Source organism: Excalfactoria chinensis, chromosome 2 (genome assembly GCF_039878825.1).
Source record: "Excalfactoria chinensis isolate bCotChi1 chromosome 2, bCotChi1.hap2, whole genome shotgun sequence".
NCBI lineage: Eukaryota > Metazoa > Chordata > Aves > Galliformes > Phasianidae > Excalfactoria > Excalfactoria chinensis.
Genome location: NC_092826.1, coordinates 129,114,099 through 129,138,222, shown reverse-complemented (window position 1 = coordinate 129,138,222; position 24,124 = coordinate 129,114,099). Strand labels below are relative to the sequence as shown.

Here is a 24,124-nt window from a genome sequence, read left to right as displayed (position 1 = left end):
ATATGTTGTTTCCACTGCAGGGTTGTTGTTGTCTCAGTGGCTAGTAGCGCTGTATGAGAGGTGTTGAGATGGATGTGCATTCCTGGCTGTTGTTTTTTAGTAGCCTTTGTTTGTTTGGCTCTACCGGAATCCCTGCCTGAACACCACTGAAACCTGGTTTTGATGTTTGGAAAGTGAGGCAGAGGATGCTGGGAGAAAATGTGTGACTGATATCACAGAAGAGTGTCACGTGCTTTCATAGTAGATGTGCACAGGTTGGCAGCTGTAGAGAGAGCTGATGGTTTGGATTGCTGACCACTGGTTCTCCTGGTTTGTGTCTGCATTCACGATTAGTGCATGAGCTTGAAGGCAGGGTTTACTGCTCTGAAGAAATATTAGTGTCTCTCTCAAGAGCTTTCCCCCCTTCCATGAACGTTTTGTAATAACCTTTCTTGATTCTGGAACCTGAGTTCAGCAGGAACCCTTCTGGCAAGGTGTTTCTGCTGATTGTTGCATGAGGAGGACTGCTTTTTGATCAGGTTTAAGAACAGCAAGGAAACCTGCTCCTGTATCCCAGTTCCCAACTCCCTTACATCAGTGTGTCTGTATCCTTTCGGGACAGTGATGCTGCTGTGTCATGCCAGCAGCTTCTGTCCTCCCTCCTAACACGTGTGATTTTATCCACTACTTTGATTAGCTGAGAAAACTGGCTAATTCTAGATATAAACTGCAAATATGTAAACATTTGCACTTAAAAGGCTATTTTAAAAACAGCACTTGCACAGTTTAGCTTCTCGAGTAAGGCTCGTAAACACTCAAGTCATCACTAGTCAGGGAGACTTTTGTTTGTGTTTTATGTTGAACTGTTTATCCTTATTAAATTCTATTTTAGCAGTAGAATGTGTGAGTATGTCACAATAATCTTTTGCAATATAAATCTTCTGATTTTGCTGACACAGAATGGTGAAAAAGAGTACAGAAGTCATTGCAAAATCCTGTGAGTAGCGTTAGGTTGTGTGTGTGTGAATACAGTGAGGAAAAGAACATGCGTTGGAGACAGAACTGATAGACTAACAGAAGACACCATTTGCTAATTTTTAATGGTAGTCTTTTTTTCAGTTGCAGACATAATGCTGCTGAACTTCTGGCTCAATATTTTTTTTGTGTTTTTCTCATTAATCAACTAATGCATGTTTCTTCTATAGCTCTGTATTCTAATGAAATATGTGGATAATTTGGCAGACGGCAGTGATCTCATCAGTAACGCACTGGAGTAAAATCCATTTAGCAGATTTTATGTATGTTGCAGGTTGCTGATATAGATTCTTGTAAACTGAAGCTACTTTTGAGAAAAGTTGCGAATGTAGAATTTTTGTTGCTGCCATCCATATATCCTCCTTCCTTCATTTCTTCAATTGGTGTTTGTATTTATGGATAATTGTTTACAAGTGTATTATCCATGTGTATACCTTATATATATTGAAAATATCTTTTATACCTGGCATCTTGATGTAGCTTGAGCTTGTTGTTTACATGTTCTTTTGTGCCACAAGCATCTTCCTCCTCTGGGTAGTCTTGCAGTGTTCATTTGCACTGATGCATTGACCCAAAGCCATTGGAGGCACTTTCTCATCAGAGCCTTTCTGCTGAGTGCAATAGGAGTTGGGTGAGGCCACCTCCTCATTGATGATGGTCATTCCAGCAAGCAAGCTTGCCAAATTAAGCCAACTAGGGCCTAGCAGAGAGGTCCATGTATGCATTTGGATTTGATTAGATTACCCACAGAGTTCATGGGATTTCCTATTTTAGGGTCAAGCTTCATAGGTCTGTGTTTTTGTCTTTTTATTATCAGTGGTACAACAGGGCCTGAGGATAGTCCTCTCCTCTAATATGGCTTGACTATTATATTATAGGGATCATACTTTTTAAAAATAGCCCACTCTTATTTTTGAATTTCTTCACTTATCATTGCTATTGTCGGCTGAATTTGAGGATTAAGTCTGTGGATCTGTGAATATGACTTTGAGCATTTACACTTATCTTGAAACTTTCTCTAACCCTTAATGTAAAAGGAGAATTAAGAAGCTATAAATTAAGTAGAACCCTGGAGTATCTTGGCAATTAGAGTGAACAAGATTTCAGCTGCTCTCTTTCATCAATTTCTCACACTCTCGGATAGACAGGGTATTTTTAATTTATGACTTGTATTTCAATTAGTCATAGAAGATTTTTCTGGAACTTCTCGCTTATTCAGTTACAGATTAAAATTAAACTATGTTTTAGTTATTATTTGTTAAAGCTAATCTTTGTTTAGCTGTGCTGTAAATAGGATTTAGATGAGAGAACTGAATAAATCAGTAAATAAGTAAGATGTTGTTACTATATTTAAAATTATTGCGACTGTTATAAGACTGTTACTTAACTGTACACGTATGTGCCCTGAAGGATATATTAAGCCATGTCTATCAAATAATGTATTTATCAGTAGATAATTAAAAAAGCCAAAACTTGTGCTTGAAGTACATTTTCATGTTGATCTTTATTTTCCACTACAAGTAATAATGTTCTGTGCGCTGCTTCCAAGTATTCAGACGGGGGAATTGGTGGCTGCAGGTGATATAGCTCTAGCTTCTGCATCAGGACTTCTTTTGTCATAGATATGTGAAACAACAGTGTGTGCAGCTTGACTGCTCTTGCTTGTGCACCATGGGGTGACCTGTGTCTATGCCTTGGTATCCTATGTGCTGATTTAAGGTAGGGCTTCTATAGCTTACCAGCTTTTTGGCAGAAAATGGCAGGAGCTTGAAATTTGGTTCTCAGGATTGTCTGTATACCAGTGTCACAGATGCTCCTTTTTCTGCACTGTTTTGTTTTATTAATTCTGACAGTATTTCATGTCTTTTTGTTGTTTTTTTTAATGCTGTCCTCCTTTTTGCTAATGCATGAAGCATTGTTTCTGCACAGGTCCTGAGCAGTGCAGTCCTCCTGTTCACTAAAATTCATTTTCAGTTGCATGTGTGAAAACTGTCACAAGTATCCCAGCAGCCAGCCTTACATCAATGAGAATGAGAGCAACACAGGTTCAGACAAGAACCTGAACATCACCAGTTGCTCAGGCACGTACTACCCAGCTGTGTGCAGAGGGAGGCCATGTTCTTGCAGAAGTCTGATGTCTCTCTGACACAGGACAAATGGGTGTGATTACTGTTTTACAATGGAGATATTGTTAGTAACTGCACTCTGTGAGTTTCTAGCCTTCGGTTGTTATCATGAAGTGAGCAGTTACTTCATGGGTAAGCTGTTAAGCTGGCGTACCAGTATATTCAAGATATGTATTATGGAAGAAATAGGACTGGCAGCAGTAGAATTCCACAGTTTCCCTGGCTGACATATGGGGCGTTCATCTTAATTCCCTTCCTTTTGAGTAGATGAACCATAAAGAAATAACCTTTCCCAATGAAGCAAGAACTGGTTGGTTGCAGGGAATGCAACACTCATGTTAATATTCATGGGACAAGTCACAGCACGTGCCACTTGCACCTTTAATGAGGTGAAACTTATACAAACGTAAGCCAGATCTTTTCCCTGGGCCAATGTATTCAAGTTGAGATGTTTAAAGGCTAGGAGTAAGTCTGGGGAGCTGACCCATGCTTTTCTTTGTTTGATTCACACAGCTAAAGGAAAGGGCAGGGATTCACTATGGGCTGTGAGGGCATGGGGTGACTATAGGCTATGCATTTAGTGTGCTTGAAAGGATATTGTATAGATTGCTTGCATTTCAGACATCTAAATACCCTTATTTTGGCTTCTAAGTGTCCTGTTTCATCTGATATTTATAAATCAGAGTAGAAACAGGAGGAAACTGGAAGAACTGGTGATTTTGAGTAGCTTCACACCAGCCTAATCATCAGAGTACACTGAGTGCTGTACAGTTGAGTACTTAGCAGCTTGCTTTAATTGTGTGTCTTAGCATTGCTGTACATTGCTCTTCTGTAGTTAAAAACTTGGCTGAAGCATGGATTGTAAATAATTTGTAAATGTTGTCTGTTATAAATTTGGTGAAGAGGGATGCTGATTTGGGCTGTGGGCTTCATTATGGCTGTAAATTGTACTTCGTGGAGAAAACACTTTTAGTAGAAATAAATATCAACACACTTACAGTTAGTGAGAGCAATCTTAGCAAAAGCTCTGAGAGTCATTGGGAGCAGGGAGTATTTACAGAAATATAAGGTTGGATCTGGGTACATGTATGTGTGTATGTATGTATTTTCTTCGCAGTTCTTTTAAACACCTTTCTTAAGTGTTACTGGAGCCTGAAAAACTGTTTCATTTGTTTGTCTGCTGCTTCTCCTTTTGTAAGCTGAAGCTTAACAGGGATGTGAGACATGCGATCTCAGTGGAAAAGAGAAATCTTAAACTTGTAAAATTTTGTTTTGCACAGTGGTCTTGCTAAAAGTCTGCAGAAGTATTTAGAGTTAGAATTGCTTAAGGCAGCATGCTTCCAAAACCATTCTGCAGCTCTGAGACATACAAGTGTGATGCAGAACAACCTGTGCAGGTGATGCTGTTAAAGACATGGAGCCACAATCAGGGAGGGGGAGGATGGCATTGATTGCTCTGGGTCTGAGGGTAGGGACAGTGCAGTTAATGTTGCTGAACTTATTACAGGCAGTGGTGATTATGGCAGATATATCACTTCTGCGGGTGACAAAGTCCAGAGAAGGCAACTTTCCAAGACCACTGCGGTTCATATTCTGCCAGGCTGTCCACTGCTGGGATGACCACAGATCTTGTCAGAGATTGGCACTGGAAAGTCTCCTGTCAGAGTGGTGAAATGTGGCCACCCTTTGAAATACCTGGGAAAGGACCAGCAACATCTTCTTGAAACTTTGTTGGGAATGTTCTCAAGGGCAGAAGATGATCAGAACGTGTCCTGAAAGAGAAGAAGGGTTGTTGCCACAGATTGCTCACGACTCAAAGCAAACTGAACACTCTGCCTCTGTTGAAGCACAGCGTGTGTGGCTTGTTCTGGATCTGGAAACTCAGACCATCAGTTTTTACTAGGTTTGCATTACATGTTAATGTGAGAAGTGCTTGGCCCACAATCATTGCTTACAAGGATTATTAGAAATAGACTGTGTACTTTTTTTTTTTTTTTAATAGGGTATTGATTTCAATAAATTTCTCCTCCTACAATTAATTGATTTTTGGTGATAAAAATGCTATTTTGCTGCCCAAATCTAATAGATAGTAACAAAGATCCAGTTTCATATATATATATATATATATATAAATAAATGTATATATATTTAACCACTAGCTCATTTTCAAAAACACACTGACTATTCCAGAAGCTGGTTCTTTTACTTTACCTAACATTTGAATGAAGCAAGGAAGGGTGGCAGGCAGAAGCAAACACGAGCATCCCAGAGATGCTGTGCCACAGCACTACATATGTTGCGCATCTCCCTCAGCCCCGCATCTTCTGTCACACAGAGCCCTGCCACCCCAGCACTCCTTGTGCATCAGGGTAAAATGGCTCTGTTCCACAGTTTGTCTGCCAAGGTTATGCTCCTCTCTTGGCTAGAAAATTTAGGGCTATTTTAAATTAACTATTCTTTGTTGTATAGGGTAAGACATCCAGAAGTTGACTGGAATCTCTTTTGTCATATATGTAACTGTTTTGTATAATAGCTTTGACTACCCTTTAATAAATAGGAGATGTTTTAAAAGATACGTGGTGGTATTTCTAGTCACTGAATTTAAGTATGTCAGTTTTATGTATAACACGTTGTAAAACCAGAGATTTCACTTTATGTGGTATTTTGTGTTTCTTAACCCTATCATGTTCTCTGCCGTTCATTTTTCAGATAATTATTAATGAACAACTTTATTTTCATATGCCTGAATTACTTTGGAAGCGAGCAGTCTGGAACTGTGGAAAACAGCCATGCACTTTACAGTTTGTGTACATGCTCCTACACTGCACATTTGTTGGTTGTTTTTGTTGTTGTTTTTTAGCAGCTGCTCTAAGATCCACATACGTGGTTACTCAGTATAATGTTCTTTCTTCACTGGGTGGTCAGAAATGAATCTTTCTGCAGGTTTCTTCACTGTACAGTATGTATTTAGCCCACACAATGGTTTTGTACTGGTATGAACAGAAACAAGAAAGAAAATACTATAAATGCCTGGTGGAATCTAACTATTATAAACAGTGTATCTTCAGAGGCCAGAAGAAAGTTTTAAGAACTCTGTGTTTTATTTCACTGATTGTAAGCATTCTAGTTACTGGACATTGAGTATTTCAGTGCTTGCTTTTGTCTTTTGCTATGAGCTTTTGTGTGCAAAGTGTCACAATTTTCAATTCATGAAGTAAAATTGTTTCTGCGTTTAGTGCGATAAATGATGCCATTTTTAATAGGTAAGTATTATAAGAAGATACTGTGTTACAGATATGTGTAATCCTTCCGGCCTTAAATAGAGAGAAAATGGCCATCTAGTCTGGGACTATGTTTAGACTTTGGATTTCTCTGTACAAAAATCACTCCTTTCAAAGTTGATCTGAAATGCCTAACAAATACACAAAATTTCATCCTAATAATAGCTAAATATCTCAAATGTCAGACCATGCTCTGCCTGAGAGTCTAAAAAAAATCCAATGGAATGTGCAAATATGGAAGAAACCTAAAATACTTGAAATGCAGCCAGTTGAGGGGTAAGAGATGTGAGGAGGGCAAACATTGGACTGGCAACATCTTTGGTCTGGGACAGCCAGGCCAGTGCCAGCTCTCTGCCCTTGTTCATTGCATGGAACACCCTTGGGGAAAAAGAGTCATGAGTATCAATGTTTAAAAAGCCCTTAAACCCTTGGTGCTGGAAAAGAATAAATTTCTATTTTGGATGCTGTCCACTGTGTGGTGAAACTGCTTTTGTGGGGAGATTGTGGGTGGTGGTGCTGCTTATTGGGCAATCATTGGACATACGGCTGTCTGTCTTTTGCAGTTCACTTGTGAAAGCTTCCACTTAATGTAAGCTATACTTGCATTCTTTGGCAGTGACAGTGTTGAGTAATTTCTGAAACACTGCTTGACCTTGTATTCAAGAACAGTGGCCTGGTCAGAAATAAGGAATGAGAAGCTATCCCTTTCTTGTTTTGTTGTGTTCTTTAGGAAGAAATTCTATAAGATTTTATGAGGGGTGAAGAAAAAAAAAGTAATAAAAAGCATAACAACCTACACAAAAACAAAACAAAACAACAAAAAAAAAAACCAACAAAACAGACACAACAAAAACCCAAGCAAACAACAACAAAAAAAGCTCACCAACAAAAGCAGCCTGAAAGTATTACAGATTGTGATTCTGAGGTCTTTGCATTTTCCCTTGCTGGTTTTCAAGCAGCCTTTCTTGGAGGATTCTTTTTGTCACAGGAAAAGGAAAATACAGTTGTGTTCATTTCACAAGTTAGATTCTTTTTTTGTGTGTTATTAACAGGTTTGGCAAACATCGCAAAGATGACAAGAGTGAGAAAACTGGTAAAATAAAAGTGCAGGAAGCTCTTACTTCAGAAGAGGAGAGAATACGAATGAAGCAAGAACAGGAGAGGTAGACTTCAGTATTTGCTTAAACCTTGATAGAGAGAGTTTGTTTTTTAAACTAAATAACTGAAGTTCAATTTTAACTGATGAAATTTCCCAAATGTTGATATGTTTATATACTTTAAATAACAAGACAAACTGGATTTATTTTGGAAATTAGTATTTTGGACATTGGCTCCAGTAAGCATCTTTTGTAGGCCCAGGCTCCTTTCTATATTGGGGAGACTCAATTAATAATATGAAATGGTTTCTTTTGACTTTCTAAAACTGATTTTATTGACTTTTTCAGAAAACAGATATTTATATAGAGTGAAGTATGTTTTGTATTTTTTGTCAAAGTCTTGCATATCTAGTTTATTCACTGATTTAGAAACAACCTAAGAATTATAATTATCAGTGTATTGGTCACTGGAGTTCAGTCTATTTATGCCATGCAGTCTGTTTATAGAATGATATGTATATTAAACTGCTAATTGTAAAAATGAGTAGTGAGTACCTCTATTTTTCCTTGTCAGCTTCTCTTAACATTAAAGCCTATTTAATATATGCTTATATGCTCTTCTTGATATTTCCAATCTATTTTTCATCCTGTCTTTTGTAGACCAAGTTATGTGGGGGCCTAGGCTAATATCTCATATAAATTTAGCTAAAATCTTGGGTATCTTTGGTCATAAATGAACTAGTATTCAGGGATGTGTTTGGAAAGGAGTCCCCTTTGAAAAGAAAGCTTCTCAATGAGGAGACAAATGGACTACAAAGCTTGAATGCTGTCTGGATTCAGGCATGTTTAGCAGTGAAAGTGAACAATGAGCAGAGATGATTTATTTAAAAATTATGCTGTAACTCAGCTGTAGCAGGAAGTATGAAACAAAATGTTGTTGTCCTTATACAGGAGGTGTAAATAGTTAGTCATAATGGCCCCTTTTACCACATCTCTATACAGCTTTGTCTTCAGTAGGTAAGAACAGAAATTTACAGATGATGGTATCATCATTATAGTATCTCTTGTGTAGTCTCGTCAGTTCAGTGTAAAACAGTTCACTTTCAGTTGTTTTAAGGGCTGAGGGATTTGCATTACAGTTAAGGCAGGCTGTACATCTATGAGTTACTGAAGATCAACTTGTTAAACTGTAGAAACTTTATCTTGTGTGACCATCTGTTTGAATTACATTATGGGATTTTTTTTGCTCTTTAACAGATAATCTTGTATAAATGTATATAAAAAGTTATTCATGTCTTTCTCCATCCATTTTGACAGTAGAGAGTGCCTGGATCACAGTGTTGGTTGTTTTTACTTGTCAGTTTGTTTTTTTATTTTCTCTCTTTTAACAAAAAATGAAACAGGTCACTAAATCTGTTCCTGTTTTTTAGAGTAATAGGCTTTCAGATTAAATTGAAAGGGGAAATACTGGAAATGAAGGAAATAATTGACTTTGGAGATAAGTGTGTTTGTGCAATCAACTTTCCCTTACCCACGGACAGACTACCTAATTTCTGCTTAGGCTTATATTGAGAGTGTAGAGATACTGAAAGCTGCCTCAATAGCTCCAGGCAGCTCAGGGCTAGAGAGGGGATATCCATATAGTTCATACTGCTGTTCGTAGTGCTGATCTCTGGCTTAATGCACTCTGCTGAACTTAAAATTGCCAAGCACTTGGGGCTTGTTAGCAGCAGTAGGTCCCCAGCTAATCAGCCACGTACATTTATGCAGAGAAGGAAGAGTGAGTTAGTTATTTTGAATTAGTAATGTTTTTTCTTTCTTCATTCTTCTTTGTCTTTCTGTGTCTCTCTGTCTCTCTCAGTAAGAATGGTGAGAGTATAGACTGTCCATGTGATGATTTAAGAGAGGTTGCAATAGTGACGCTGGGTACCAAGGTAGAATTATGAAATTATTTGTATAGTTCCCCATGCATGGAGCAAATTCCTAATCCCTGTCCACTGAGTTATGCTAACCATTTCGAATCTTTCCTGGAATCTCACTCCCTGTTTGTTTTAAAGCAATTTATGTCTTCACTGAACCTGTGGAAAATGCATGTGCCAGAACTTCATAACAGCTTGATGTTATCATAACATAGGTCCTCCTCCTGTTATTCTCCTTCCCTAACTGTGTATTTGCTCTCCTTTGTGTTATGTCTATAAGGGAATGCAAGTTCTTTGGGGGTAGTGGCATGTACAACTAATAAAAGATAATAAAATAGCAACCAAATGTGTGAGGTTCTTCCTTATGTTTCTGAAAAATTCAGATGTTGATTTGATCCATAGAGACCTTAAATATTTGTGCAGTTAGATTGCAGAGAGTTTCATTCTGATCCTGTAAAATAATGCTGTTAAACACAAGCTATTCATGGATAATACTCTTGCAAATTAATTGAACAATCCCTCAAAATGCTTATGATTAGACAGTGAAACATTACTGTCTATATAAGTGTTGGTTCATAATGGCTGCTATTTTAACTTTGTTTTCTATGGGTTTTTCTCCCTCGATGTTTTTAGCGGTGTAATTCAGTTGCTATGTTTTACTTGGTATTTGATGCTATATACCTCTATAATGATGCAATACTTTGGGGAAATAGTCTGGTTTTAATGAATTTACTGTGTTTGAGAGGCTTGGAAGAAAAATCCTTAGAGAGTCAGAGAACAAGTGAATGGTCAATTAAAAAATCAATCATGCCCACAATTTTATAAAATTATTATGCTTTGACTTGCTAATTTTAATAGTATTGTGCTTACAGGAATATTTTCTTTAGTCATAAAAATGTGTTCATATTGATTATGATAAAAAATAAGCAAATTAATGTTCTTCAATTTACTGTGATTAAAATTAGGAAAATTGCCTCATGTAAATATATTATTAGTAATAATGTTTTATTAAGGAGCAAATCTCTTCTATGTATGGTGTGTATTTACTGAAAATTAAAAAAAAAAAAAAAAAAGATAATTTTAAAGAGAGAAGGAAATTATCTAGACAAGTACACAGACAGCATTCAATAAAATAGAATACTGGAACAATTAGAAGTGACATCTGAGAAGAACACTCAACAGTATTTTCAAATTTGCCCTAAGATACTTGCTACTTGTAAAATCATAGAATTGTTTTTGGCTCCAAAAAAACAACAAACTGTAGATTCTTGAGGAATTTGGATATGATATGAATTGAATTACCTCTATTCTTGTGCCAAATCACAGCCATTTTATATAAATGCTGACTAGGAGCCCCTCTTTGTCATGCTGCTCCTCTGAACCGCTAAAATTGAATAGCATTGAGATGCTATATTGCATTGGTTAGTCTGGGAGAACAGCCCCAGACCCTTCTTAGTTTTATTATGGGAGGTGCTCTGCCTTTTCTGGTTTCCTGATGAATCTGTAAGTACTTCATTCTATTTATAGTCAAACTCATACAGATAAACAGGAGAGACTTGAAACCAGGTTCTGAGACGCTTGTCAATGACCAACTGGAATTAGAGTTTCAACCCAAGTAGTTTTCATATGGATGGTCACCTTCTGCTATCCTACTGGATCTAAGCCTTTGGAAACTCACTGTATAAACTCTCTGAATCTGACCTTTGAGAACCTCCCAGGCCACTGTTTTCTCACTAGCCAGTGTGACCATGGGGTATCCCACAGATTGCCTGGAATGTTTTCTGGCTACTTCAAGACAGTACAGTCTCTTTCTTTGGAGACTGGAAGACAGAAGTTTTCAGAAACCCACTGCTTAGTTTTGTCTTCTTGTTTTGGTTGATGACTCATGCTGGTGAGACATTTTTTTAAGAGCAGGTTCTGATACCTTTTTCACACTTGCATTTTGCTTTGCATTTATTTTCTTCTCTGTTTTCGGCGCAGCAAAAATCTTTAGCAGATCAAAAACCTTTGCCAGTGCGCTGCCTCTCCTCAGCTTCGATATGTGCCGTTCTGGTCACCTGCAAGGCACAGCCCATGCCTTCTGCATCTGTCTTCAGTCCTGGGAGTCTTCTAGCAGTGGATACACTCCCCAAGCCAAACCATTTTACTCTTTGTGGTCAGGTAGTAGGTAACAGAAGAACAAAATAAATGTGCTTCTTCATGAGGTTTTCAACATCTTCATCTGTATCCAGCATGGTTCACTGCTAGGTAGTGCTTAAAAAGATGAAAGCAGCAATTCTAGTATAATCTTAAGGTTCAGAGTATGTGATCCCAGCTATGGGTGAATAGTGCTGATTCCTTAATCTGTCTCTAGAGTCAAGTCTTCCTCTGGAAAGAACAGCCTATAGGATATTTTCTGATGGTTAATACACTGACTTAATAGCTTTACTCGTGTTCTATAAATCTGTTACCATACACAGGTATTTTAATCCTAGTTTTGTATTCTTCTTCTGCTTCCACAGAAATGGATGCAAAATCAGGTGCTTAAACACCTGTTTTGTGAGGATCAGTACTGAGGCGATAAGGAGAAACATTTTGGAAGAGAATTAAATAGCTGCATTGCTGGAAGCACTCTGACAGAGGCTTCAGAAATGCTGAGAGGGTGACAGAGCAGTCAGTGCCAGGGAGTCAGCAGGGTGTGCCTTCCTTCTCACTAAAAAAAAGAAGTCATAAACTTCCAGTCTTTGCTAGTCTTGTTGGAGGAAGATTAACACACAGCAAAGCAGCACTGTGCTTCATGCATGTACATGTAGTTATCATCTGCAAAATAAGCCCCTTTTTGTTTTGTTTTGTTTTGTTTTCCCCCTTTACATTTTGGGAAACAGAACCTTTTGTTCCTGTAGGTTATGAAGGGAATTACATTTACATAATTCTGCTGTTGTTTTTCTCCTTGTTCTGTGCAAATGTCATCACCGCTGACATCAGTGGTGCCATGGGAGTCCCACCTGCTGGCTGCAGCTGCAGAGCCAGGAGGGGAGCTCCTGACAAGGCATGCTGGGGTGCTCGGGGCTGAGGAACCAGGAGCGGGCTCCCTAATGATGTTTCTGGCTGGGAACCTCAACAGGCTTTTTGTATGACAGAGTATATCTTAATGTCTTGGAATCAAACGTGGAAAATTATTTTAGAACAGGAATTGGTGAGAAGATTATAATAGTTGGAAGTAGGATGTAGTGCTCTTACATATTCAGGAGCGTATGGTAAAAAATGTGGGAAGAATGACTAAGGATCTGTGTCTTTCAGAGAAGCTGTTTGCAGAGGTGGGTTAGCTGTTTGTCTCCACATTGGCAGTTTTACTGTTACTTTTGTAGACCAGTGATTAGGCTTACAACATATTTTGGTGCTAGCATAAACAGAAGTATGATTCTAGTGTGTGTTTTTCATGTAATGATTTTTCCTGAATTTAGAGTGAAACACTCTGTATATTCATTAGCAACTAATATAACACCGATATTTTTTCCTGAAGGTTTCGGCCATTCCATAAAATGTTTCCTGTATTATATGTTTCCTAAGGGTATTAGAGTCTTTATCTCCAACATGTAATAAACTTCTCTTCATCTTTCTCTAGTGCCATTAAAGCCACAAGCCTTTTGTTGTAAAAGTATACTAATGAATAGAAATGTTACAACAAGAACAGAAGTCTTGTGTTTTCCCTTCATCATGCATCATCCATTTTAATTAGACGAAAGGGTGGTGAGTACTGTGACAAGAGTCTGGAATTAAAATCATTAATTGATGTCAAGCTGACGAGAGACTGCTAACATGAATTTACTGACAGCGGGAAAGAAATTAACCTTATTACTTTATTTAGTACATTGGGACTATTTATTATATTTTCCTATGCAAGGTCAGTGTGTTCTATTTATGATGATAGAGAAAGACAAATAATTAATAGATGCTGTGTAAAAAGTTTTGTTACATCCTATAAGCCACATCGTTAACTTGAAAAAGAAAATGACACACCACATCCGTTTCATCAGCATAGCTCATCAAAATCATTACAGCCATATTTTTGATATTTTAAATGAGCATAATATGCTGTGCTATGCTCTCCAGCCAAGTACAATTACGAAAGTGATCTGATTTAAAACAATGCTTTTATTTCGTAATGTCAGTGTCACAAAAAATGAAGCATATTTTTTCCTGCAGTGACATTGATTGGAATAACTGTCTGTTTTGATCATCATTGGAAGGTCAGCCTAACAAAGATGAGTTTTAATGTTAAGCGTCTTTATTCTTTAGATGAAAGAATATAATGGTGTCTTACAGAATGACAGCAGCATCCTATAGATAATTTGTGACCCAGAGGTCATCATAAAAGAATAGAGAAGAGGTCATCCTGTACTAAAGGCCATCTGGAACTGTTAAAGTATCAGATGGAGTGGGGGGCTGAGCAGCAGGACACTCTTGGTGTCTTTCCAGATTTCCCAGAGAGAACATAATATTTTTGTTGGAAACTCCCAACTTTCTCGCTTTAAGCAAAATATTTTCATGAAGCTGTTTCATCTTACTTCTAGGGGGAAAAAATAGACAACATGCTGTGATATGGAGAGAATTTTTGCTTCATACATAACCCAAGTGTTATCTGTCTTTAAAGAAAGTAAAGGTTCAGCTTCAGACTTGCTGCTGCTGTATTTTGCTGCCACTTAGCAGCTTTCACAAGAAATATTCCCTCTAAATCCATAATTACTGCAAACATTCAGAATATAAATATTTTCTAAAGAGACTTGCATAAAATCCTTTCTGATAAAACTCCCACCCCCTTCTCAGCCCATAAGAGAGGAGAGAAAACAATCCCCCTGTGAATCAGAAAATAAGAGCAATGTGTTTCTTATTCTCACTTATTTTGGGATGGGGTCTGCTTGTCAAGGGATATTCCAATTTCACTGAGATTTGTAGCATTTTTTGGCAGTTGTTTTTTACACAAGGGATGAGGGTGCAGGATATGAAAACGAATGGCAATATATATGTATATATTTTTATATATACATATATTTTGTAAAAGGACACAGAGGTATAGCATGAAAATATTGAGCCTAGGAGAAATATTTGAGATCAGTTTTGCTTCATAAAAGTATGGGCTTCTGGAGATATGTAAACTAAAGCTTGAGTGGAATAATAGCTGCTGAGGTGTTTTTTAAACAAAGCTCCTCACATTCTTTAACTGCATTTTGTTAGGTATATGGATTGAGATTATAAGACATCACACTACAACTGTATTTCCTCTGTTATTCTACAGAGATTCAAAGCACTGTACTGACAAGGACTGACCAAGTCCCTTGCCATATTTATTTGGTCTTTACAATGTTCTTGAGTTACAAGTTTGGTGAAGGTGTCTGTTCTGCAGATCATACAGGTTCAGCATTCTGTTAGAAATACCAGTTTTAATAAGAACATAAATTTGCAGTGTTCCACGTTTCCATGCCAAGGCTTTCAGGATAGGGCAACAATCTGTCCTCCAATGTTGCATAAGTCACTCTGTTAGTGCTACAGTGGCTGTAGGAACTACTTATTTGAGAATGAAAATTGTTGTAGCATAATTACAAACTTACTGAATATGGCTGCATCTGTTAGTGCTGAGTGGAACAGATCTGAAAACCCATCAGATTTTCCCACCGGCACTACAGGAGTCTAACAGTAAGCCACTGCACTAAAAGCTTTCTTTGTTCTAATTTTTAGATAAAGCAGCAATTATTTGACTAATCAGAAAGACACCTAGTGGTGTATTCACAACAGGCAGACAGGTCCCCTCTGAACACCACAGCTGGACCTTGTCTTTTGTAACCAGTTACTACTATGCTCCTCTTAATGGGTTATAACGAACCAGGTTTGGTGTCCGGCCGTGCTGTAGATATATGCTGTCAGTCAATACTGCAAGCCAGCAGGGTTTTAGAAACAAACTCTGAAAGGTGTTGTGCGTGTTAATTTTTGGTCCTGAGCATATAAAAGCTGTATTCTCTATTGGTGGTTGTTTAATTTTTTCTTTTCTTTCCACTTCAATGTATGCTATTCATATAATCCCTTACTTTGTTGAAAGGTTTTTCATTGTAATTTTTTGTCACTTCACACTGTTTCATTTTCCAACTTTAATATTTGATTGCTTTATATATAGCACAAAAAAACACAGAATAATGGACCTACAATTGAGCTAGTGACAGAATTTTGTACTCACTTGTGTTACTGCACCAGCTAGAGGACGATGCTGGATTGGGGTCAGCTCAACTGACTGATGACAGTATTGTAACCAGACCTCCAGTTACTGCCTGCAGTATCTGTGAATGACTGATTTGATATGTGCTATGATATATGGTAGCATTTGATATACAGTATGTTGTTGTTGTTTTTTCACATATGAGAACAGCTGTTCCTTACACATCCAACTACAGAATTCAGATGTTAGCCAGCAGTAGTGTTTGCTGATTGGTTCTCCAGTTGGAAAAATACTGCAGGGAAAGTAACGGCTCAACAAAGCCCTTGTAAGAGAGGAAAACATTGCTTTTAGAGCAAGGAGGGTTTGAAACAGGAGTTCTCTCAGGTGTTTTAGCAATTGTTGAATCTCTTTATCTGTTTCAGTAGTACTTCAGCAAAAGAACTAATGAAGATTAGAGCTATGTTAATCTAATGACTGGGGATCATTCTCATATCAGCTAATCTGCCCAGTTTTGTAAACCAAAAGGAATATGCTTTTCTTACAGACAGCAGTGATGTTATTTGATGCAACCTGCTTTCCAGCAGGATAACAGCTCTGTTTGCTCATCAGAGCGATCCTCCATTGCTGGAGCTGCTGACTCCAGGATCAAATGTGAAAATTTCGACAGAAAATTGTAGTCCTTATAGTGTTTGATTTGGGGATGGGAGGATCTGTTATCCTGCCTATATACCTGATACATTTGGTTCTGGTTGAACAAAATCCACAGCAGGTATACTCTTCACCCCCAATTGCTGCAAACTATTGACTGTGTAGTATAAAACTGCATGGAAGGGGTAATTTACTGATTGTATGTGTGTATGTGCATCAAAAAAGGCCAGGATTTTTACTTACTTATTCCAAGATACAAGAAAGCAGGCTTGAGATACTCTGCGGGGTGGGGTCTTCACTTTGGAAAGACAAGAGATAAATAAAGGGCAGGTAGAGGTGAGGTGCATAGGAGACTCCACCAGGTTAGAAAAAAAAGATTCTAGTGACACCTTCATTTTCATCAGTGTCACTTGGATTCCAATCTCTGTTTGCACTTCATCTGCTCATTAATGTAATATTTACTTTATCTCCTGCATTTTTTTGCTACTTTACATCTTCATTTGTATTAGCCTTCTTAAATATGAGTCCTTATAAAAATGAGCATGCTTTTCTCAATTTATTAGAGCACTTATTATAATCACTTCTATTTTTTTCTCCCTACTACAGCCCTCCTGGGTTGAAGCTCATTAAAGGTTTTTGAAATTCTCAGGGATCTCTTCTGCATGTGGAATTTGAGGAAGGGGGGAACTTCAGGGAGACACTTGGTACTATCACATTTTCTAATTGGCAGATAAGCTGTGATTGTTGGAGGAGAAAGAAAATTAAGACTGCCTGATTGTGTGTATTTCTGATGTATCTCTTTAATTTCAAAGTTGGTGGACTCTTTTTAAAAAAAAATCTAGTCCCTGTTATATTTTTCTGTTCTTGTAGAAACATTACATGGAAAATATATATGTACAAAATTTTTATAGAAGTTATAGCAGAAATGCTAAGTCATGGCTTGAAGAAGTGACTGAGCACCTGGTGGGAAGGCGGGGCCAGTCCAGGGGAGCTCGGCTGCATGCAATGCACCTGAGTGACCAGAGGGGGTGCAGCCATGATCCACCCCTTCCCAGACCACATTTAAGGGTTGGCAGTGGAGATGAGGGTATCTCACTGGTGATCCCTGCCTGTTTGAGGTCTTCTGAAGGTAAGCAGCTTCTTTCCTTTATTTCTGTGCCCACGACTGTTCCATTTGGGTTCATCTTCATTTGCTGCAGTCTATGACCTTGGTGCTCTGCTGTCATTGCTGTGCTTTCCATTATGTTATAGAAGCACACAATTATACATAGGTTGTTCCGAAAGTAATGCCTCCTGCTTATCTATCTGGAAACTACAACAGATATGAGGATCATGATAACAATAATTGATAGAGTAAATTCTCAGTTATATAATGTGTTTTTTTGTTTGTTTTGTTTTGTTTTTGTTTGTTTTCTGACATAGTCATCACTATTAGCTATGCATTTTTACCAGCAATGAACAAGAGCCTGCATGCTATGCTCATAAAAATCTGTAGCATTAGAGGTGACTTGTTGCTGTTGCTGAAACACTCTACCCGCCATCTCACATCCACTGTTTGGTGTCTGTAAGCTTTCAGCAAGTGCCAATGAATGTCAGTGGGTGCGTATCAGATACCGTTGTGTCAAACTGTCTCTCTGCTGCCATTTGTTGCATAGCAATAGAATGTAACGGAGTATCAGTGGGAAGGCTCAACCTTTACAGCCACACCATCTATATCCACCCCTGACTTTATGGGCCAACATAATAAAATAGGAGGCATTACTTTCTGAGCAGTCCTTGTATAACTGGAGGAGAGATCATGTTGGTTTTTCAAGGTAGGATCTCCAATGTACACATTTCCTGCAAGATGTCTGTTTCATCCAGAATTTTGGGTTTGAGGGGACTGTTTTGTTGTTTCCCTACCCCACCCCACCCCCCGGTTCACAGTGACATACTAAAACTTCCTATGACAATCTATTTATCTTTTAAATAATACTGTTCCCCAGCCTGCAACATCTAGTCTTTGTCTTTCTTGCTGCAACTAAAATACTTAATATTTGCATTGGATGTAGAAAACACAATATTGTTTTCCTCCTTATGTATTAGGAGACTGCTGTTATGTCCTTGCTGCTTTTTCCACAGCAGCTTCATGTTGCTGAGTCCTGAGTATATGTCACTCAGTAGAATTTTCAGATCCATTCCTACAAAGCAGCTCCCAGCTTTTTACCTTTCTTTTAATTCATATACTTAATTATTGTGTAAGTTATTTTCTATTTCCTGCTATTAAAATAAGTTTGCATTTTCAGTTCTGCTCTGTCCTTTGAGAACATTTGACGTTTCAATCTTTTCCTCTGTTTTTCCTTCATTTGGGTTTTGTGCAGATTCAGAAGGGTCCTAATTAATAATGAAAATATTGAGTAAACTCAGAGAGGGATCTATGCAGAAAATGTCTCAAACCGTCCTGCCAAGAGTTACTGCTCTCTAGAACTTCTGTAGGAATTGCCCTGTTCAACCTATTGAACTGCTGTTTTTTCTTAGCCTGATATCTACTACTGTTTCTCCCCTATTCATAAAGTCTTTTACTGTGTTGCTGAAGGAAATCGGGTTGGTTTGACCAAATCTGTTCTTGATAAATTTGTGGTGACTACTGCTTGGCCCATTATCTCCTCAGTGCTTACCAATAGTTTGATTCAAAGTTTCTCAGGGGGTTGACATTAAACTGATGAGTCAATAATTCTTTTGCTCCTCCAAGGGATGTTTGACTTTTTCTGGTCTTGCAATACTTCAACTGTCCTCAACAGTTTCTCACGATTACTGAAAAAGGTCTCAGCTACCTGAGACCATGGTGTTTGCAAGATGAAGTTCAGATAGCTTAACCAGCCACCTGGTTGCAATGAACAATTTAGTGAAGACATATGAAGGGAAAAACTAACAAATTAAGCCTTTTGTCTCTTCAGTATCATCTGTCAATTTCATTCCTTCGGTACTGAGCAGGGAAGAAACCTTTTCCTTCCTCTTCCATTAATTGCTAATACGATTACACAATGATGTATTGTTATCTTTAAAGCTCCCTGCTATTTCTATTTCACATTATGGCTTGGCCTTTCTGATTTTGTCCTTGTTTTCTTGTGATTATTCATAACAAGCTCACCACATTGTTTGTGTATTCCTTCATGTGTTTGAGGTCAAAGAACAGCCATATCTTAGCCAACTAGGTACATGTGTATGTATGGGAGATATGGTTGAGGTGTTCATTTAGTAACTTGAAAAATGTGGTTCTTAAGCTTTCTCATTTAAAAATGCTTAATTATCAGGTTTTTTTTTTTGTTTTTGTTTTTTTGTTTGTTTGTTTTGTTGTTGTTGTTGTTGTTTTGGTTTTGTTTTGTGTGTGTGTGTTAAAGTTTTGAATAAAGTATTTGCATGTTACCCATGACTGGGTAGCTTGTTGCTGCCTATGATCACTCGTTGCCCACACTGATCCTTCAGAATGATTTCCCTAGGAATCCAGATGGTTTTGCTAAGAAATGGTTATAACTGTGACAACAGACTCGCTCTAATAATGGTAAGAAAAGCTAAGTGTCATAAGCAGGTTCAGAGAGATATCAAAATAATGCCTGTAATCAAGGTACCTTCATTAGAAGAGCAGTTGTCAGAAAAATTCTGCTTGGATCCTGACAAAGGTCAAAGGAAAATATAGAACAGAACAAACTCCCATATTGACTTGATTGTCAAAATTAGGAAAAAGACCGTTAAAGCCCTAAAGGCATTAGGGGAGAGAGGGAGGAGAAGCAGTGAGAGCTGGCTTATTGCTGGCATGCTGTGCTCACAAGGTATTACGCTCTAGCCGAGGAGGAAGGGACACGTCTGACAAGATGTGGCAGTGCACCCACTGACCTCTTTATTAGAAACAATATCTAGCAAAAACTGGGCCAAATGTTGTCATCCCATCCGACTAACTTAAACAAGCTGACTGGCATTATGAATGTGTTGTTGTTTTTCTCAGTTCTTAAGCCATCATACAGAGGAATAGCAGTCTGATGGCAATAGAACTGAGAGCTGTCAGTGGTGGATGGCTTGTCATTTGGGTTCTGTTCTTACACAATGCCACGTCTATCCTTAATAAGCATTGTCAGCCACTTCACATATGTGGAATTGCTTGCATTCAGTACTGATTTTGTAAATCAGAGAGCCTCGGTGGAAAAGACTATGTTGTGGATAATCACTTGGGCAATCACCGAGTCCTGGCAGCAGCAGGATGATTAATTGAATTGACCAAACAATTGCACACCAGAGGCTGCAGCCAACTTTGTTTCAGCTCTTAGGGGAGGACGTTGCTGCCAGTGCAACAACTCTAATGTACTACCCATGAATACCCCTCCCATACTGTGCTGGTCAATTAAGAAGAGTAGTCAAATTTTAAAGGATCTAAATGAATTGTATGACAAATCCTGCAAAACCTCTGTTTTCATCACAGATGTGAGTTTTCCACTGCTGCAGAAAGTTAGTTTTGTTCCCACATGTGAGTGTTAGCTCAGAAGATTTGTCTTGCAGAGTGGTGCGGGTAATCTGAGCTACCTGGCCAACTGGCCTTTAGAGCAGGGGGTGTGCACCTGATGCATTTGTTAGAGCCTAGTGAAGGATTCAGTATCTCTGAACACAGGAGTGTTTCCCTGCTGGCTGAACAGCTCTGTAGGCCCCACAGGCAGTGGCGTGCTTATGAAATGTAGGCCAGGCCTACCAGGAGAAAAAAGCACATGCTGACAACTAAATTCAGGTGTCTAAAATGCCAGTTGCCCTCATCTGAAAGCTGAATCCCACTCAAAGGGTTTTGAAAAAGGGAACAAGATGTCTGCTGTTTGCTGGGGACAGCAGAGTGAAAGCTTTCTGCTTACTTATGTGACCACAATCTCACATGTATAAAAATTGCTATACAATGGGTATGTCTATCATTACTGGATTAGCTTGCAATGAAAAGCTCGTTGAACAATTATAGGAAGTTCTTCAGCTAACAATATTGTCATTTGAAGCAGTTATCATTAGCTTTTGAATTGAATGCCGCAGAAATGCTTGAGGGTAGTTTATACTGTACTGAATGTTATAATTTGAGTCTCAAAAGAACGACATCACATTGTTGACATTCAGTATTAACACTTCAGCAAGAGGGCTTTAGAAACTTCTAGGGATAGCTTTTGTATTTTTGAAAGTTCAATTTCATTTAAACACTGCAATATTGATCAGCAATTTTTGCAAAATTCTTTCAAGATGAAGTTATTAAAGCGCTAAGCATTACTATCATCGTTAAGCCCATATGAGATCCATAAAATAAATCCTAAAAATTAGCTGATCTGAAACCCCAGATGTACATTTTTATTGTGTCATGGAATACTGTTCAGTGAAGAACAGAAATATCCACATTGTGAGCCTGAACCGCTCTGGTTGAACGCTTCTCCAGATACTGGATTTCAGCGTTCACATAATCACTTTAGTTTTACCCACCATATTCTGCATGGACATGTCCTGAGTGTGTGCTTAATGTGGTACATTCTAATGGATAATTTAAGCCACACTATGTGTACGGTGGCATGCAAGTACAGTTGAACAAGGGATAGAATAATATTCAGCTACTAGCTGGTGTTCCTTTCAAGAATGTATCTATGGCTTGTTGTTTTGTTTTTTTTTCTCTCTTTTTTTGGGGGGTTGTTTTGTTCCTTTAAATTTGGAGTCTGTGCTTAAACATAGTATGTCCTGAAGAAAGCAGAAGCTGAACTGCACATTAAACAATATATAAATTTAATCAGAATATCTGTATTTTTGTTGTATTGTAGAAGTACCAGTTTAGAATTGATGCATTGCAAATTCATTCAGTGAAAAAGATTCAGCAAATTTTGAATGTCAGTACAGATGAAAATCTTAAATCTCACCTTTGAGTCACTCCTTGTAAATGCTGTTTTAGAGGATGACTGAATGTTTTGGTTATAATTAGCAGGAAAATGTATAATGCATTTAGACTTTTTTTTTTTACTTTCCTTTTTTTTTTTTTTTTTTTTTTACTACTGTGTATTAACACATTTTATCAGAAATTAGAAAATAATTCTAAAAAAAAATAAAAATTCTGGTAGATGTGAATGCAATTATTTGGATAACACTTCAACAATCAGTTCATTTCCACTTGAATAGGAGTAAGTATTCTTCATTGAACCATGCATGGGAGAATCTTAATGTTAGGATGTGAGTGATGTTACTTAAGTGTTCAAGTGTATTAAATCACCAATAAGCAGATACATGAGTATATTTTGTTAACAATGAAACTGTGGGCACTCATGTCTGCACCTGGGGAGAGTGAAGTTATGTTCATGGTCAAAAACTAGATAAGTTCACCATCATGTATCACTGCAGTCAGTAAGACAAAGGCCAATATTGCCATTGATAATTCAGCTTTATGAGTACATCAGGTAATGTGGTTTTTTGTTCTGAGTGCATTCCTGATGCCTTGTCTTTGTTATACTGCCTAATTTTGTGCAAGAATATTTTACTTGTCTAAAGCATTTTTTCCTCAAATTGGCATCAGCCATTGTTCAAATATTTGGCAACATACTGACCACTGAAATTAAAGTTAAGTGCTAGAATTTAGCAATATCTAGAAAATTGTGGATTTCCTTTGCTTTTTCCATTCAGAAGGTTAATATTAGTGGGCAAATATGTTCTGCTACAGGGTAATTAACACAGAACTACAAATTGGAATTGCAGTCTGCAGAACGTTGAAGTCAACTACTGCAGGTCTCCTTCAGTTCTGCTTTTGCTCTGGGATATAGGACAATGTAACGCATACCTTTGTATTTTAAATCACATGTGCAAAAACAAATTCTAAATTTGAAATGGATTTGGCATTTAAGGCTGAATCCTCTGTCAGTGTAAATTAAGAAAAAATAAATCCCTTTGGAGACTGATACAACTGGGAACTTGCATGCCGTCAGCTGAGTACTGCTGCAGTTTTCTTTTCCATTTTCCCCTCTTAAACTAAAAAGCAATCAGTTATAAAAATAAATATGAAAATCTTGTTTGCTTAATTAAAAAAACTATGTTAATTTTTCACAGATTGCTCCTATTTGCATTTTCTATTTGTTTGTGTACTTGTTTTCCTTTTCACCGGGGCTGAATACAAGCAAGAGTTGTAGTATACAAGCCAGCAGTAGTGGTCAGAAAAACAAAGAATGAAGCTGTGGTATAATTCAGGCATTTACATGAATCACTGAGCCACCAGTGCAGCTGTTACTTGCTGTTGAAGAGAGTTCAGTGGATCAGTTTGACTCCGCAAACTGTACCCTTGGTCTGTAATTGTGGGATTTTTAAAGAAAATAGATCTACCTGGCTGTGTTACCCTTCTATTCTGTTTTTTGTTACTAGGATCTATGTTAGCCTAAAAAGCACAATTTGCTTGGAGCTCATTTTGGTGAAAACATTCCAATTTAGACTTATCCATAAAAAAAAACCTCAGAGCAGGATTCTCGTGCACACATACAGTTGTCTTGTGTCATTTGAGTTATCACAGTCTCTGAGATGTCAGCACAGGGCTGACAGACATGACAAGGACCTGCAAGAGCCCTCCTTGTCTGGCAGCTGGGGGTCTGGCAGGGTGTCTGAGGGCTGTCAGGTGCCTGAAGCTGCCTGTGCTTGAGCAGCTAAATCAAGACTGGCAAGCCAAGATCTCACAGGAGACCTACACAGCAGTGTAGGTGTCATGCTAGGACATGCTGACTGCCACAGGAGAGCCATAACTCTTTGAAGTCTGCTGGCAGTGATGGAGCCTGCCCGTGTGGCTCGTGGGTTCTCACCTGCTGCAGGAGACTGAAGTGAGATGTCCAACTGTAACCAG

The 24,124-nt window shown here is 38.0% G+C and overlaps 1 protein-coding gene across 1 annotated transcript in view; it reads left to right on the top strand.

Annotated features, from left to right (window-relative positions):
* The window catches only part of PARD3 (par-3 family cell polarity regulator), a 411,266-nt gene that overhangs the window by 285,718 nt on the left and 101,424 nt on the right, over positions 1 to 24,124 (top strand). The window contains exon 20 of the mRNA XM_072328130.1: positions 7,474 to 7,584. Coding sequence (XP_072184231.1) covers positions 7,474 to 7,584 — 111 coding nt within the window. The remainder of the gene's footprint in view (positions 1 to 7,473; positions 7,585 to 24,124) is intronic.